Source organism: Vanessa tameamea, chromosome 9 (assembly GCF_037043105.1).
Source record: "Vanessa tameamea isolate UH-Manoa-2023 chromosome 9, ilVanTame1 primary haplotype, whole genome shotgun sequence".
NCBI classification, from domain to species: domain Eukaryota; kingdom Metazoa; phylum Arthropoda; class Insecta; order Lepidoptera; family Nymphalidae; genus Vanessa; species Vanessa tameamea.
This window is the reverse complement of record NC_087317.1, coordinates 1,483,773-1,503,189: the sequence shown is the minus strand read 5'-3', so window position 1 is coordinate 1,503,189 and position 19,417 is coordinate 1,483,773. Positions and strand designations below refer to the sequence as shown.

The following is a 19,417-nucleotide window of genomic DNA, read 5'->3' as shown; positions in this document are numbered from 1 at the left end:
GTTATCGTAGATTTATACCAAGGACTTTTTTAAAGTGTTTTCTAGACTAACTAGTTTTACACACAGGGAATAGATTTGCTGATATTTCGAGACAGTGATTTATCAACTACGTCAGGTAGTGTTGTAGTCTTGATGAATGGTTGTTTATATTTACGATAAAATTATAACATCACTGATAAATGGCGCGCGCTCAGTGCGTAAAAGAAATAAAACATGCTCCCTTTCTTTCTAACATACGAAACATATCTTCCGTCTTTGTCGCGGAAATTTCGAAACGTGACGTGACGCTATCTCTTAATTTTTTGTGAAAAATAACACTTTATTTGTATGAGAAGAAGAAGAAGAAGATTAATAGAATTAAAGAATTTCCTTTCCAATTTCAAAACTGTCTTATCTGTATTATCCTTATTTTATCAGATTAAATACTCATTTTTATAATATGATTATTATTTAAGAATCTTAGTATTTCTACGCAGCCGTTGTAGAATTCCCCGATAGCCACAGTTAGATCTCGTTATTTCTTGAATCACAATTGTTCAATGAGGTGTGACAGTATGCTGTATATGACGTCACTATTAAATCTCATTATATATGTAGTTAGTACTTGACAGTGACCCGAGTCAGACGCAGTCCAGTGACGGTTCAGTGTTGTGTGACAAAAAAAAAATAAACAAACAATGAAAATAAAATTTGCGGTCACCGTGATTCTGTGTATTTTGGGTCACGCGTGGTCGTGGGGTCGAGGTGACTTGGAGAAGTATGGTCCGTTCCAATTGGCTTTACATTCAAAATTAATAAAATGTAAGTTTGTTTTTTTTTTAAATAGTTAATCTTTTTTTTTTTCTTATGATGATATCTTTTAGACATATATTTATTTATAATATTTTTATTTATCATCTATAGTTTATTTAGGAAGTATATGTGTTACAATGTTTTTTATATTTTTAATTTTTAGTCCTCAATTTAAATTAATTAATTAAGGAAGTTATTCAGTAAAGAAACTAAACATGCTTACTTTTATAATACAATGAATTGTAAAGTTAATATTAGGGACTAAACAAAAGATTGTATTTGACGTAAAAGTGCAATAAAAAATACCCGCAAAAATATAGGAAATAAGAATCATGTTTGGTGTTTGATTTCAATCACAATAATTTTATTACTTCACCCTAAAATGTATATAAATCATAGCCTACCTACCTCAATAAACTATCCTATATATATATATATATATATCTTGTAAAATACAGCACTATTACTTAATTAAGTAAAAATTAAACAGTATTCTTTTGTAGGTACTGTTTTTAAATTTTCAATACTTACACTTTTTGATCTTGTCGGTTTGATGGTGAGCTTATACGGTCGCTACTACAACAGTTCTGGGTTCCAACCTCGATTCGGAGCAGTTAAAACTTATTGGGTTATTCTTTCAAGACAATCTCAGTTGTTGCTGTGAGATGTAGAGTTGCTAATGTAATTTTTTTTATTACTTAGTGCTGTAGGTCAGTCTGGGTAGATACACCCACTCATCCTATATTCTACCGCCACACAGCAATACTTGGTAGTGTTGTGTTTCAGTTTGAAGGGTGAATGAGTCAGTGCAACTGCAGGACACATGTAACATCTTAGTTACCAAGGTTGGTGGCACATTGGCGATGTAAATAATGGTGAATATATTTTACAGCGCCAATGTCTATGAAACTGGCTGTTTGTGCGTCCAACATATATATATATATATATACATAAATATTTCATATGTACCTAACTATATGCATGTTAAATTTTATAAGTAAAGGTACATCCGTTATATAAATAATATATATTATCATATTTTAATTCATATATATGTAAAGTTACGTTGTCATTGTATTCATTAGATATACTATAACAAATTTGTATATGTATATTTATTATTATTAAAATGTTACGAAAGACTTTTTATCTCTTTCCCTATTATGATACGATAATTAAAATCCGTTTCTAAATTTAACGAGACGTCTCTCTCGTCTCGAAAAACGAGATGTCCCGGTTTTATCACAATTATTGGCGACTTTAATGATGTAGAATTTTATATTATTCACCGCGAACGAAGCCTTATAACCATTAGTTATTAGGAACATCAATACTTTGTACTGCCGGTTTGAAGTGCGAGTGAGCTAGGGTAATTAAAGGTAAACATAATATATATTTTATGAAATAAAAAAAAAGTTTGAATATACAATGATATAGCTAGATGGACGAGCAAATGGGCCATCTGATGGTAAGTTCCTCACATCGCCACTGCTCTTAACCTTGGGAACTAAGACATTATACCAACGTTGCAGAACTATCTAAGTAATTATTTTCAGCTGAGATATGCAAACAAATTTTTTAATTGTTTTTAAATAATATTTTCAGTATTAGAGATGAATTATTGTTACAGATTGTAAATCGAAATATGGGTAACTTAAATCCTATGGGATAATTCTTGGGGTAGATTATTGTGCGAACATCAACAATAATACAGACGAATTCGTAATCCACTTTTCCTTTCGTTTTAATAAATGCAACATTAAACGTTACAGTAACCTAGGTCACGTCAGTTGTTTCATTGAACATTGCAAACACCTAATTTCATGCTTGATAAGACATTAAATGTTTGCCAACTAGACCATATATAGCTAATTAGAACGATTTTTAATCGCTTTTTGGTATTTTGTCGTGAGGTCAATGAGATGAAGTAACAAAAATTTACACCGCAACAAGATTTTGAGTTGTTATTGTTGTTCAAATTGTAGAACTATTCAATGCAGAACACACCACGAAGTTGCCGAATATGATATGCGATATTCATTATAATAATTATAAAATTCATAGGATATAAGTATCAAATTAGCGTATCACCTTAAGTCGGTTGTCAACGTTCACGAGTGAATTCAGAACAGCCGTGCGATTCAATAAGAATTATCTTCGTACATCATTCGTGATATGTTGACTAGTAACTTACGGTGATAAGCGATTTTGATACTTGTATCCTTTTTAAAAATTACAGTTTTTGTCGCATATTAAAATATTCTAACATTTAACGTTCGTATGCTGCGGTGATTTCCGAGTTTCATCTAACAGAATCGCAATACTGTAAACAAAGTTGATCATAAAATCAATTGCAACAAACGTGTGTAATGTTTTCATGTCAGTACTAGCTAACATATGTTGCTTTACAAAACCATATATGTGATTCCTATCTATATTGTAGACACTGTTATTGTGTTCTATGTAATATTTCTCATTGAAAGAAAATCAAGTAACAATGTAACCCTGTACTATTAGGAATTGATTTCTATCTATCTAAAACATATGTTTACAACGTACATTTAAACTGGGCGGTTAATATTTATATTCAGCTGAATAAATATATGTACATAGAGATCTTTGTATGAATTACACTGACTTACTGTAACTGCAATCCGAAAGACATTTATAGATTGAACTGCTGTAAAGTACTGCTAATATATGATAGATTAAATGAAGCGTGGGTTCTACTAAGGAACTACCTAATTGGATTAGAATAAATTTCTGTGAAGCCAATATGGAACAGTGGTTTAAACACGTATCGTAAACAATGACTTACTTTTAGTTGGTAGTGCTTGCCAGGGTTTGAACCCTGGCAAGCACTACCAACTTTTTGACTTCGTGTTTAGCGTTGGAATTATATGTATATTTTTATTCAAAAATGGAAAAAGAGGGAAGACCCTTTTAAAACGCGAATAGATTATTCAACACTGGAACATTTAAAATCGTGTTGATTTTGTGTCTTTAAAATCATCAATGATGGAATTTATGTAAAATATAATGGTACTCGTTTTTATAATAAGACCTCACGGTTATTGTTAAATTGGCCTATTAATAAATTTAAAGCACATTTAAAAAAAAAACTTGGATGAATATATTGGTATATTACTCAATACAAGATTATATTAAAAATAAAGAAGCGTGGATTTAGTATTTTCATTATCAGGATATATAAATATTTAATTATACTTTACTGACATAAGTTTCAACTGACATAAACGAACCGGTGGTAGATTTTTGATTATCAATAAGAAAGTGTAAACACTTCTATATTGAATAAAGATATTTGACATTGACATTGACATACTATGAAATTAAAATGGTGGATAAATGTAACAACTGTGTTTATTGCCGGTTCTAGCTTTACTTTTAATTCATAACGCTGTAGTGCTTTTATGAGCCTACTGACATATTCATCGTATAATATCGCATATTATTGTCATGTGAATATACAAGAAACCAACGTCATATCACATTCAATTCAATGAAAATACAGGACAAGTGTTCAAGGTCATTCGTCATTTTTAAACCCTCCGTCTATCTATATGAATTAGAAATACTTCAAAATACCTCTCAGCTTAAATGTATTATATTTCCATGTTGATATTTTATGTACATGTTTTTTTTTTTTCTAAAGAATAATTATTGTTATTACCAAAAAAATTATAATTACATTTTTGTTTGCCTAATAATGACAGTTTTAGTATGTATTATATAAGATTGAGACACGGCACAAGGGCTAGACTGTCCTGAACTGGCTAGTTTATAAGTTGGGAGATCTCGAGGTCGTTAGATCAAATTCTCGGTCCAATAATAATTATAAATAATTTATCAATAGTTGCCGCCACTTAGGAAAATGGCAGTATTTTTCTGATGTACTTTGGATAGCGCGTAAAGCAAGCCATGCGTTTAACGCACCTCCGGTGTTCTTATCTTATATAATACTGACTACTCATCATAGCCCACTCAGGTAGAATAAAACTACAAGCGTGAAGGATAAGCATGAAAAATCACTTGATTTTCTTTAAGTTAGGAACTTTCGCTGGCGATCGCAGAACAACTCACCAAAGTTTTGTCACAATTGGACGAATTATTTAAAAATCAATTGGACGAATTGTTTCATTAACAGAGGACATATTAACTATTATTTTTATTTATATATATTATGATTTAGGTTAGTCGTACATGCTAGTGCACTTTAATATCTTCTGATCGGCTCATGTACGCTCATGAAAGGCAGATGTACGTTAATTTAATAAAGGTAATTTCATTTGCAGGTGAACACGATAGAACACTGAATTTGGATGTCAGCGGCATAGACGTATACTTTTATGACTTTCCAAGGAACGATGTCGAAACATTCACCATTGACAACGCAGCTAAGGGAATACTTTCACTAAACGAACTGGATAAAACGAAAAAGTTCCTGATCTTCGTCGGTGGATTCAAATCTAACATTAACAAGAAAACAGAGGAACGTGTTAGGGATACATTCAGAAATTATCCAAACAGCTACTTAGTTATTCTTGACCATTCCCCGTACACAAACGACAGACAAGGGCACATTAAAAGTTACGAAAGATCCGTCAAGTACGTTCACTACATTGGGAAAGCGTTGGCCCAAATGCTGACGGGTTTGAAGGAAGGTGGGATATCTTCTAAAAATATACACTGTATTGGCCATAGTTTAGGAGCTCAAATTTTGGGCCATACTGGTGAAATATTTTACAATAGCACTGGTACCAAAATTGCAAGAATTACTGCTTTGGATCCAGCTGGACCTTGTTTTTCCAACAGCTTGATACAGGAACAGGTTCGGTCTGGTGTGGCGGATTATGTCGAAGTGTACCATTGTAACTCTGGTGGGTTGGGGACAACTAGTATTTTGGGAGACATAGATTTCATTATCAACAAGAAAGGTTCAACTCAGCCGAATTGTAAAACACCTTTGGTACCAGGTATATTTGACTCTTCGAAAGCTGCAAAATGTAATCATAGAGCATGCATTGATATTTACACGGCAACTGTAAGTAATCCGAATTGGTTTTTGGCGTGGAAGTGTGAGACATACAAATCATTTAGAAAAGGTCATTGTTATACAAACGAAAGCACCATCGCCGGTTTCTGGAATCCCGGTAACGCGACCGGTGTTTATTACGTTTCAACCGATGGCTACGATATATAATAGAAAAAAATGTATTAATTATTCATATTATTTATTAAAATAGCTTTTTAAATATATTAATTGCCATTTAAAGAAAGTACACCAGCATTATTGCGTTTTATATTAAGTTATCTTTTAATAAAATTGAATATTTGTTTTCGATACAATAAATGATATATTATAAATAGATGAATTTCTTTATTTTAAATTACAAAATGAATTAGTATAAAATGTAAATGTACATAATTTATCGTTCGTTTAAATGTAGTCGGAGATGAAGAAAAATTTCTAAATTTTTTTTTGAAAAATAATACTCTTTGTTCGATATTTATGTCTCGTAAATAAGAAATTATAATAAGCAGAAAATATGTTATCATAAAATGATTTCTTCAGGCATATTAAATGTTGCGAACGTTATCAATCTAGGTAATAAAACTATTGAGATAATTCCGTGCATAAAGTCACTTAATTCCATCATTCACATTGAGGTGAATGACTTCAGAAGTCACCACATATACAAACATTATAATATATACCTCGTCATGTGGGGAGTACTCGATGTTTTTCCCCGAGTCGATTGTGTAATTCTACAATTACAGGAAAAAATATTTGCTCAGTTAAAACTAAGTAAAACATTTCATTATGTATTAGGTACATTTGTAATAATTCCCCTTCTTTTATTTTCTTGTTATTAACTATCCTCCACAGACTTTTGCTTCCGTGCATTATTTTCCGAGTGTTCTTTGTTTCATTATTTGTTGTGTTCCGTTGGTTGCGAATTGAATTCTATTCAATGTATTTTACTTAATTAAATTAAAATTACTGCCTGACAATGAACGCACCCGTTAAACCGGTGAGTCTAATCAGCAGGGCCGGACCTTAAGTTTAGGGGGCCCTGGGCTAACACTACTTAGGGGCCCACCTAAGACATAGCTGAACGTAAACTTGAAACCATACGACCTCTTTAATTTAATAAAGTTATGGATTCTTTCGCATTATCGTCTATTTATGACTTTGATTTGACTTAGCTGAGGGCCCCTTGAATCCACGGGGCCCTGGGCTGAAGCCCTAAAAGCCATGTGGTATATCCGGCCCTGCTAATCAGTGTGATTTTTTTCTCAACAATAATAATGAAACGTTAAATGATTTTCTATAATAATTTCAGGAACATAATATTCAGGAACATAAGGAATTGTTCATTGTTTTTTTGTATACGTTATGTATTTTTACATATACAGTAAAGTAAAAATTTAAGTAGAAACCTTTAAATGTCTCACTGCTCTCCTATTGGAAAGGCCATCATGTTGCTCATCAGTGGATACAGTCATGTCCCAGAATTTCATACAACAGAAGGTTTTACGATATTTTCACAGCTAAACATGATATGTTAAATTATACACAAAATATAACAAATGAATTGTTGCTCGGGATTGAATCCGCAATATTATAAATATCCTTTGAGGTTTGACTGTATATTGTAACATTGAAACATACATAGTAAAATGATAATATACTTCATTGTAGCGTGTATATCATTGTAAGCTGAATGGGTCTTGTATTACATTATGTGGGTTGAGAGACACGAACATATGTGTCATTTTGCGTATGAAGATTTATCATAACGTTAAGTAGCAAATAAGTCTGGAATTGCACGTTCAATTTGAATACATTAATTTATTAGCTTATCAAAACTGAATTGAATGAATGAATTTACATTAACAGTCTGCAAATTTCCCACTGCTGGGTTAAGGCCTTTGAGGTCAAAGGTTTGGAGCCACGACGCTGCTCCAATGCGGGTTGGTGGATACACATGTGGCAGAACTTCGTTGAAATTAGATACATGCAGGATTCCTCACGATGTTTTCCTTCACCGCCGAGCACGTGATGAATTATAAACACAAATTAAGCACATGAAAATACAGTGGCGCTTGCCTGGTGCATTACTGTGCCATCTTGGCTCTTGAATGATTTAAACTTAAAATAAATGATGTTAAATGGACTACGGTCGTTTATTTTTTTTCGATGACAATATTATATTAATTCGTTCGTTCATTCGTTCAAATAAATATTTATCATTAACCGTCAAATCTTTGAGAAGATATATAGGATTCATAAAAATAAACGCACCAATAAAATATTAGGTATATATTTTCTACTTTATCGAGCTATAACCATAAATTAATTACATCAAACTAATTGGAGCTTGTTCGGATGTTACGCTTTAAAATTTTACGTTATATTTCCTATGCGATCTTAGCTCTCAAATGTTAAAAAAAAAAATTTTATTAGAGACATATGACAATCAAGGAAATGTCATTGAGCGCAGCGTGCTCTAGCGTTCTGAAGAGCCATCAGAGCTGGTTTTCAAATAAAGAGTTTCAACCACTTTTGTGCTCTGTTTTTATTTATTTAATTATTTAAATAATTATACTGTGTTTAATCTACAAAAACAAACTTAATTAAGATAAAATATAAAAGCGCTTTAATAAGCAAGTTAAATATCATCCGTACAGTTTTCTAATTATATTTTCTCTAAACGCTATTCGTTCTATTGATCTAAATAAGGTTTCAACAGAATCTCCAGTTATGCAAATAATACATAAATTAACATTATGTTAATATCTCATAGCTGTAGGAAGGTTTCTGGGCTTTTTGGTTGATCCCACGTCGCACTTGAAAACTTAGTTCACCTTACCCACGTCTTCTAGCCATTCGAAGAGTGAACATCTGAATTATAAATTATCAGAATATATATATAGTATATATTAAATATATTTATTAGCATAATAATTGATAACATTAAGTGCTTAAATATATATACAAATATGAATTAAAAATAGTATATATATTTAGTACTTTTTGTAGAGTATATAACGTTATATAAGGTAACCAGGCGTAAGACTAAGTTATATATTTAAAAAATATGGTATTAAAATACGATATATAAAAATAGTATATATTTATTTATTTTCATAAGAATTAATAACATTAAGTCTTTAAATATACACAAATATGAACTAAAAATAGTTACTGTATAAATCTTGACCGCGTGGAATGATGGCAAGAATTCTAGAAGCATTTCCGCGTTGAATCGCAATTCCGATCCTCTAGGCAAAAAACAAGCCAAGCCTCCTGTTACCAGTGGCAGCAATAAGGTGAGGTATTATATTTTTAATGTAGCTTTTTGCACTAGTACTCCAAGGTTCGTGTGTGTCAACAGCAAATGGGACTAAAACATAACTCGGAATAAGACACGAATATTTGGATCGTTTGTTTGCTCCAGCTTTTTTCGCAGCGGCTTCGGGACTTAACATTGTTTCTCGAATTAGTAATTAAGTGTATTATTTACTTATTTTTGCCAAAATTATGTATAATTTTCTCGCTATTGTTTCGGGTTTTAACTATCTATAGCTAGTGATTGTTGCAGATGCCGAGGCCAGTAAGTGCCATAACCCTTTAGCGTGGCATGTAAAGCGCGATTTAATTTTCTATGTAGTTCTTTGGCGCAGATCTCTGTATCGCTCGTGGGCTGTTAAAATGGCATTGAAAAGTAAATATCGATAGCATCCAAAAATCAGCGATGGCGATAATTTACGTTTCCTTTTTTCGACCTCCATTTTGAAACTATACTGAACCACGCTGTGACTTGTCGAGGATCAAAAAGACGCATAATAATTGCGCTTGGATCTATGTACCTAAATGGATCTGGTTTATGGCTCTTGATTGTTGAGTTCAATGTTAAGAAATTTTTAGTGTCAAAGTTAGGAAGTTGACATTATATGTAATAATGTCTGTTTATTTTGAGCGTCAATAGCGTAAGGGATTAAGTGGCCGCCTAGCGATGTAAAAAGTCCTGTCCACAAAAAAAGTCCACAGGATCGATCCTGACCCCTTGGGCTATTGTCGTACTCACTCCTGACACAAGTGATAAGCTTAAAAGGAGGGGTAAATAGGAATAATAGTAATTCCTTAATTAATTTGGGTCTTTACAAGTATTCTTAAAAAAAAAGTCTAATTCTTTGTTTAATACACGCACACGCTGGTCTCCGGTCGTGTTGAATTTCTGTCACAGATTACGAAAGTGAATAAATAAAGGTGAACCTATATGATTACAAGAAATAAAGGCTAACGAACTTCGGTTAAATTTCGCCGCGCTTTCTCTAGAGTGACATGTCGTGACTTACATCTATCAATAATTAAACAATTGTACAATTATATACAATTATATATGTAATTAATTTGACAAAAAAAAAAAGACCCGCTGAGTTCCTTTCGCCGGTTCTTCTCAGGTCAGGGTGTTCCTTTTTCCGAACCGGTGGTAGTGTTTAATTTGACCATCAATAAGAAAATGTAATGCTTCTATGTTGAATAAAGGAATTTGAGTTTGAGTTTGAGTTTGAATTGAAGTTATTGTGTAAAACACTTAATTTAATTATTGCTTTATGTACTCGCGTTATTTTATTTCATTTTTATTGCATGTGTCTTTGTGTTTTTGATCAAGTAAAGTATTTTATTTTAAGACTGTTGAATTAAGAACAAATTTAATTTAGTTTTTATCGCATAATGCGGTTACAGCTAATTACATGTTCGTAATTGATATAAATGACCATGGGTAGATAAAAGATTCATTTAATTTACTGTTATTACAGACTTTTTTAATGTTTCCAGTCAAGATAGTACAAGTAGATAGTGTATACAGTAGTTAAGACGAATTTCAACCAAATGACAGCTGTTAAAATTCGGATAAACCGAATGTAAAACGATTTCGGTCCATCACTAATTTTAATCCTTGAGAATTATAACTGAAAAAAAAAATATACGGAGAAAAACAAAAAAATTGTAGTTTATTTAATGAAATAAATATATTTTTTTAAACGAAGTAATATATGCGCCCCGTGCACACTAGAGGAATAGAGAACCGCAGAGGACAGAAAGGAAGACTGCATAAGAGAGCGTCAAGTCGAGAGAGTCGGTCTTACCTATAAGTCGAGTAAGTTATTGATATTTCACACCAAGATATCGCTTAATTTTAAGTGTTACACGCAGAAAAATAAATGTGTTGAAATCAAAATACAAAAACACTATACGCCAGTGTAAAGCTACGTCACGTTCGATATTAAGTTGCAATACGTGATTAAACTTTATGTCTAGAATATGTCTAGTATATCCTTTAAAGTCTCTACTGCATTTCTAGCGGAGCGCAACGCAGAGCATGTTTGCTCAAGTTTACAACGTACACGACGGAACCCGTGCGCGAGTGTTAAAGCGCGTAAATGTGCTAAACTTCAATCTTATTTGTCCGTGTACTTTCGTGTTCCTATACGCTGTTTGGGCTTTGGTCCTCTGACCGCTTTGACTGATTTTTAATCATATTTACATATTTAACTCTAGTACTGTTAATTGAGTCTTAGTAGAGAATCGTCTACGCTATTTTTTACCGAGTATACAAATAGCTTTTTCCTGTGACTTCTTCCGCGTCACCTTTAGTTAATCGCTATAATAAATATCCTATGTCCTTTACAATATTTAATACTTCATAGTTTTCCATATTAAATTCATCTAAATCGGTTCAATGGATTAAGCGTTAAAAATTGAACGACAGACAGAGTTATTTTCGTATTTAAAATATTAGTAAGGTTTATACGTAATGTGAATCTGATAATAATATGCTTTGTGTAACGAGAAATGTGAATATTTTCATGAAATTAAAAATGTGTACAAAGCAGTTGAACACTTTAACTAAACGTTTTGTCGTGTTAATTGTTTTTAAACGACTTAAAGAGGAAGGGTTTTTTGTTGCCTTGCATGTTGTATGTGCCCGAGAATTTATCAGAAACAACACGACTGATTTTCATTATATTTTCACTTAGAGTTCACGTATTTTTTTTTTGTATTTTTGCTGAAGGTGGCTAACGGGCAGGAGATTCACCTGATGGAAAGTGACTACCACCGCCCGTGGACACCAGGAGGCTAGCAGGTGCGTTGCCGGCCTTTAAGAATTTAACGTTCTTTTCTTGAACGTTCCCAAGTCGTATCGGTTTGGAAAAACTGCCATTGAAAGCTTGTTCCACAGAGTGATTGTGCGAGGCAGAAAATGCCTTAAAAATCGCGCTGTTGTGGATTTTCGAAAATGTAGGCGGTTCAGGTGGAACTTGGAATTTTGAAGAGATACAAAATATTAAGTTGCTGTACTTTTCCTACCATAATCAGAACAATAGGTTCGAAAATTATGCTCTCATTAAAGTTTATAAAACGCCCAATTAACATATAGATTGCAACAAAAGTACCTTTTATAATTTATATATTTAATTTAATGAAAAGTATTTTTTTAAATCAAAGACATTCACTAAGCGTCAGCACGGAGCGAGGCACGTTCAGTTTTAAGCTGTATTACGTGATCAACCCACTTCCTATCTAGAACAGATATCATGTGCTAGCAACTGTTTAAAAAAAACAATGCGAAATTAATTAAATAAACAACATTTCTTGCGCAGTTAAGGCTTGGCCTATAAATGTTGTATAGGAGGTGATTAACAAAACAATAGTGTCTTGTCTACCGATGTCAATTCAATGATGTCTGGAAGAAAGAAATCTGTTTCTAACTAAACACCCGTAAAACATTGTTAAGTAAGGTGTTTAATTATTAGATAATACTAAGCAAATATCTCTATTGTAGTTCTCTATAGGTACATTTAATAAATTTTATTCAAGTAGTCATAATTAAATTCGTCCACATTTTTTTATATATTCGAAAATGATTATGAACAATTCCAATTTCATAACTATGAACTGTGCTATTGTTCAGTTATAAGGTCTCTTGTTTATTCTCTCTCTCTGATTAGTGTCTCTATGTAGGTACTAAATTATAAAGATGTTTTAATGATTACCATGATTTAACATTCGCTGATCACAAATATGAACCAGGCCACGTAGCGTTTTAAGCTGTTATACGTGATCGAGCTGTTTGAAGTTGGAATAGAAATTACATGTTAGCTAGATTCATGCTAGCTGTGGCGTAGAATAAATTAATTACCTTTATTAATTGGAATAAATAAAAAATAAAAAAATCTTTTCGAAAGCAAACATTTTATAATCAAGATTTCGGGTATATGCTGTTTAACGTTGAAGAATCACTACGTTTGGAGAACTAACCTGGTTAAAATCAGGCTATGCTTACCATAGAAACGAATTATTATAATGATCGGATGAGTATAAGTGTTTTTAATTTAGCAAGAACTGATCTTAGTTTGCAAACATTGCATTCAAAAAAAGGTTTGTGAAAATAGAAGGCATAGTTCTAACAGACTATCAACGCGCTGTGCGTAATGAGATAGAGATTTAAAATTAGGAGGGTTTCGTTTTATAATGTATTCACTATGTTCAGTGAATTATTATAAATTAAATAATATTTAATAGTCCGTCTTGTGACCGATATTTTGTTTTTTTTTTTTTTTAAATTGTTTATTTAATTTTTTTTATTATCTACGTACGCACATATGTGTTTTAAAGCCATTAAAGTATAGCCTACGTATATTTATATTTTTTAGGTGACATAATAGTTGACCTATGCCTACATACATATATTTTGTTAAATATAAGCTTAAATATATTCATTCATTCATTCATTCATTCATTCATGTCAGCTGAAGGACGTCCACTGCTGGACATAGGCCTCCCCCAAAGTTCGCCACAACGACCGGTCTTGTGCAGCTCGCAACGAGCGGCTTCCTGCGACCTTCACCAGGTCGTCGGACCACCTTGTGGGGGGCCTACCCACGCTGCGTCTTCCGGTCCGTGGTCGCCACTCGAGAACTCGTCGGCCCCATCGGCCGTCGGTTCTTCGAGCAATGTGCCCCGCCCACTGCCACTTAAGTGTGGCAATTCTTCGGGCTATGTCGGTGACCTTAGTTCTTCTGCGGATGTCCTCATTTCTTAAATATATATAAACAGGCAAAAGCCAACACAGTTTATCAACTTTTTTTTTGTTTTATAAGCATCATTTTTATTTTTTAAATTTGTTTTATTTATCGACGACCTTATCGTTTTATCAAAAAAGAACTTTCGGGAATAAAGTCTGATTTCCTCGAATTAAAAAAATAACTATTCTTATTAAATAACTAGATATAAAACGTAGGTAGCATATTATGTGCATTACCTTAAAATTTACCTCAGACTTTACAGAAAAATATACTGAACATTTTACTGTAATAGTTATATTCCAAGTATAACAATTTCAAAGATATTTCGAGAACGTTACTTAAACAAACCATTCGGGACATCCCAGAACATGCTTAAATAAATTCATACGTTGAAATTACATTATATTTTGTAGTTTATTATATTTAAGTACATTTATAAAATAAAAATAGTATATTAATTTTAAATTTAAACTGGCAATATTTCACTTATAAATTGTCGAGCCATGATGCTCTGTGGATGGTACTCGTGGATTTCTACCATAACTATTGGTCCATCGCCTGATCTCTCTTTAGACGTGTTGGTTTGCCGTCCCAGCGGAATACAAGAGTGCACTCTTGTGTGCTATATAAACACTACATGGGCACTTTAACGAATGGTTAAATTTCCAATGAAAGCGGAAAAATACTTTTACTACTACAAACTAGTTCAACTACCGTTGAATTGATGAAAAAACCATTATAAGTAATTCTTACATTGTAAATAATATTTTTGATTATTACGAATTTAAAAGTCATATTATTTGCAATACCAAGAAGTTAAAACGAAGGTCTGTAAATTTTCCACTGCTGGGCTAAGGCCGTCTCACTTTGAGGAGAAGGTTTGGAGCGGTTTCCACCACGCTGCTCCAATGCGGGTTGGTGGATACACATGTGGCAAAATTTCGTTGAAATTAAATACATGCAGGTTTCCTCACGATGTTTTCCTTCACCGCCGAGAACGAGATGAATTATAAACACAAATTAAGAACATGAAAATTCAGTGGAGCTTGTCTGGATTTGAACCCGCAATCATCGGTTAAGTTGCACGCGTTCTAACCATTGGACCATCTCAGCTCTATCGTGTTTAATGGTGATTTAAAAGTGTTTGAATAAAGTGCGAGTAATCGATACAATATTTTCTTCGTTATAGAATTTACAACGTGGACGCAGTACAGGTGGGCAGTTATTCACGTGGTACCATTCCATGCGATAAATGTAAGTGTTCTCTTGTTTTAATTTTCATTATCCACTAATTATAAACCCATTAACTGTGCCCCGTGATTTCCTGCGATATCTTTTATGATATGCTCGTATGTCTGTTTTTGCAAATATTGTGTACATAATTCATCAATGATATAAGAAAACAGTTTACCAGATGGGTTGATCTTTACGATTATTGCTCCGCTCTCAATGGTCGTTGCGTGAAGTCTTATATCATAAGTTTCTACATTAAACAAACTCCTTAACGCAAGAAAATTCTCAAATGAGGCTTTTATTGAGATTAGCGGGTTCGAACATGTAATTCAGATGATTATGTCAGTAATACATACATATGGAAAATTTCGTGATCGTCGCTTAAGTTCTCCGTTCACAATGCACGGAGTTAAATCTATTTCATTTTGAGCGCAAATAAAAAAGAAAAAAACAATTTGTGGGGCAAATATCAACGTCGAATTATTCAAATAAACGAAGTTTGTTAGTATTGAAAATTGAATATTTTCGAATGCCACAGTAAATACGCTTTCTATTTTTGCCATTTCATGCCCCAGGGGCTCGTTCAATTTGTCGCTTCGATGTTTTCGTCACCTGAACAAGTATTTCACGCCACGAATGAATTAAATCTACCGTGAATCATTACGATCAGGCACAATGAAACTTTGAGGGTAATTGTGCTGTATAGGATTTTGTTCTTTGCGCTTATGTATTAAGGTTGATTATACCATGTATGTTAAATAAGGGCTCACTTTGATGTACTAAAATAACTTTTTTTTAACGCTTTACTATCATTTTCTGTAGCGTAATAAATGCAAGGAATCATTTTGTTTTATTTTTTCTTTATTATAGGTGGAAATCATTTTGTGATTAGGTTATAATCGTTACTTTAATTTGAATACGACGTTTCTATGTGCAGATTTGCATGCTAATATTGCCTTCAGGAAATCAGACTATATTGGCTTATATGAATGATTAAGTTGGTAAATCCTACATAAAAATTAAAATTAAAATTATTGAAATTTACTGAAAATTTCAATTAAATGAAATTAAAATATACATAAATAAAAAAATTCTTAAGATATTTTTCAATATTCCTCAAGTTGAATTATTAATTTGAGAATTTCCTCTAGTGTCTCAAGTTGCTTAAATATATTTTTTCCTCAATAGTCATTCTGGTATACAATTATTCCGAAAATCAAAGTGTCCCTAATCTCGCTGGAAAATTTGTAAAATCTCTTTGAATGAATACCTGGAAGAGTCATAGAAGAATTTGTGAGTCAGAAACGCTTAACAACCACGTACTTTCATAAATTTACATTAAAGGCAACAAAACCACTGTTGATCAGAAATAAATGAGTTTTATTTTATTTTTTATCATAATATTTAATTACAGTGTAACCTAAAGTATTTTTTCTTGGAGTGATCCAATCCAATTATCATCAATCTTGGAGAATCCAATGAGAATGCACGAACGGAAAATAGCACGAAGTAGGCTTCTCCGATTCTAGTCGAAGATATTAGTGGGCTTAGATATTTTCAGTGGGTAATAAAAAGTGGTAGTGGGTCATATAAATACCACATTACCCGGATCCCCAATGCAACGATATTTTCGATGATTTAATTTACGACAAAAAGGATTAAAAATAGATTTATATACATGTTCCTTATATAAACTAAGTTTGTTCTTTTGATTGCAAAACACGTGAAAAATATATTCACAATTTTTTTCCAAATAATATTCCAAAAACTGAATTCCATCGCTGGACTGGAATGTAATACTTGTCCCGTCTGTTTTACATTTTTCACTCTATTAACTTCTATAAACTTTTTAGCAAAAATGTAACTTATTCAATTTAGTCTAGGAAATAGTGGTAAAAAAAGAGAAATGTCCCATGTCGTACGTTCAATTTGAGTTCAGGGCGTCCTCTAATGAGGTCGATCCTTGCTCTGAGAGTTCCGTAGACGCAGTATTCAAATATACCTTACTATTTATTACTCTTCTGATTCTCACTTAAAAGTCGCTTTAAATTTAAGGAAAGATATAATTCACGAGATGCTGTCGTACCAATAGATGTAGCAAGACAACTTAAGTATATAAGGAAAAGAAAATACCCTGACCTGAGAAGAACCGGCGAAGGAAACTCAGCCCGTCAATAATATATGTACAGTAGGGTAACATATAGAAAAATCCTTCGTATTTAGTAAAAAAAACCCTTTTTGATTGTTTCAAACTACATAATTAAACAAAACATCGAATATTTTAATTTAATAGTGCTGTGTGACAAATCAGCCAGTTCTATAAAGTTGAGTCGAAAGAAAGGACTGGTTTTCAGCTGGTCTTCTTACTTCAGATATCAGTCAAAATCAACAAATAATTAACAGTGCTTATAATAATAGATAATAAAAGGAACTTAAAGGTTCTCTTGGTGGTAGGGTTTTGTGCAAGCCCGTCTGGGTAGGTACCACCACAGATATTCTACCGCCAAAGAACAGTACTCAGTATTATTGTGTTCCGGTTTGAAGGGTTGAGTAAGCCAGTGTAACTTTAGGCACAAGGGTCATATAACATCATAGTTCCTAATATTTCTTATAGCACCTTTGTCTATGGGCAGTGGTGACCACTTATCAACGTGTGGCCCATTTGCTCGTCCACCTATAACATAAGAAAAGGAAGCTGAAAACTCACTAGTTTTAAATATAACGCGTACACGAATAAAGAGGAAAATAATGATTTATAAAATGGTCCTGACCGATTCTCGAACGGAGGGCTTGTCTCCGCTGAACAAAACTTTAATGGCTAAAATATGAATGGGTTATGTTATACGAAAACCAATGGTAAGGCTGTAGTCCACACAAACCACAGAGTCCGGGCGAGATGAGAGTTCGTTATTCAGTTTTGATAACGATACATTCAATTACATCGGTTCCCCGCCGCAGAAGATTTCATGGAAACGGTGAATTGTATTTTATTGAACATATTCGAATTTTCTAGAATCAAATTTGAAATTCTGTTATAAAAATTCATAGAATATTTACTTGAGCATAATATTTTATATTTATAAATGTTAATCTTAAACTGCAAAAATTTAATACAAAACTAGGAACTTGCAGCTTAAACATTTAACTCAGACTCTCGCGGTTAAGTAAATAACCAATGGAACTTAGCGTGGCGTTCCCATTAGGGCATTGTACAATTTTTTGTATTGGTGAGAACGCAAAAGATCAATACATTTATAAGTAACTGATACAGGAATTCGAATTCCAAAAATTTTTTTTTTTAGAATAAAAACGAAACTTATCAATAAAATAAATTTGTATTACGTGTTAGTAAAAAAAATTAAATTACTTGAATGTACTCATGGTCATAAAATTGTAATTGTTACGTCGGTTCTTCTCGGTAAAATCTGAATTCCGAACCGGTGGTACCTTCACTTAATATAGTTTGTTAAATTACGATTCAAAAGTGCTTGTATAAAGTATATTTACCTACTTGAATAAAGTATATTTTGATTTTGATCACGCTATTTATATCGGTTTATGTAATTTGAATAGAGATTTTGATCAATCTAATATCCCTTAAATTCAATTGCATTTTTTCAGCTATTAATTTAATACTTATTCACTGTTTTTGCATTTTTTTAGTCAATTATTACTGTTACACAATACTTGAAGAAATACGAGTTGCTTGTGGATCTTAAACTAAGTAACAATTTAGAGCGCAACTGTTTCATCCTTTGCTCCGCATTGCTGTGCATTATTAAATTATTTACCAAGAGGAAGAAATAACCGATAACTTATAAGTAATAAGAGCCACAGTCCTCGTATAAAGCACATATTATGGGGTCGATACAAGTGCATTCTACTAATGCACCACCTCGCGCGTTAGGAAGACACGCTATAAATTGTGTTACCAGTAGTAATGTGCAAGTAAATTGTCGATGTACAAAAAAAAAAAAAAACAATAAAAATGTCAAATTTTTATTTTATAATAGCGAACATAGTTGACATAGTGGATCACCTAAAGGTAGCCTACCTGCCTATATACATTTTTGTTCCTACTTAAGTTTGTCGGCAATTTTACGATAGTTATGTCATGTAATTTATCTAACAAAGATGCTTGCTTTGTGATTGCACTAACACACTCGCCCTTCAACTGCGACACGTCTAGTAATCAACCCAGAGGAGCTTGCATAAATCCGTTTTATCGGTAACGAAAAACTCTGACTGATTAAACATATATTAAAGTTTC

At 32.6% G+C, this 19,417-nt stretch overlaps 1 protein-coding gene across 1 annotated transcript; it reads left to right on the top strand.

Moving 5' to 3' along the window:
- The first annotated feature begins 593 nt into the window (after window positions 1–593).
- Window positions 594–6,184, top strand: LOC113402844 (lipase member H-like). Its single transcript, XM_026643175.2, has 2 exons — window positions 594–801; window positions 5,109–6,184. Exons 1-2 carry the CDS (start codon window positions 678–680, stop codon window positions 6,014–6,016), a joined length of 1,032 nt encoding a protein of 343 aa, XP_026498960.2. The 5' UTR covers window positions 594–677; the 3' UTR covers window positions 6,017–6,184.
- The last annotated feature ends 13,233 nt before the right edge of the window (window positions 6,185–19,417 follow it).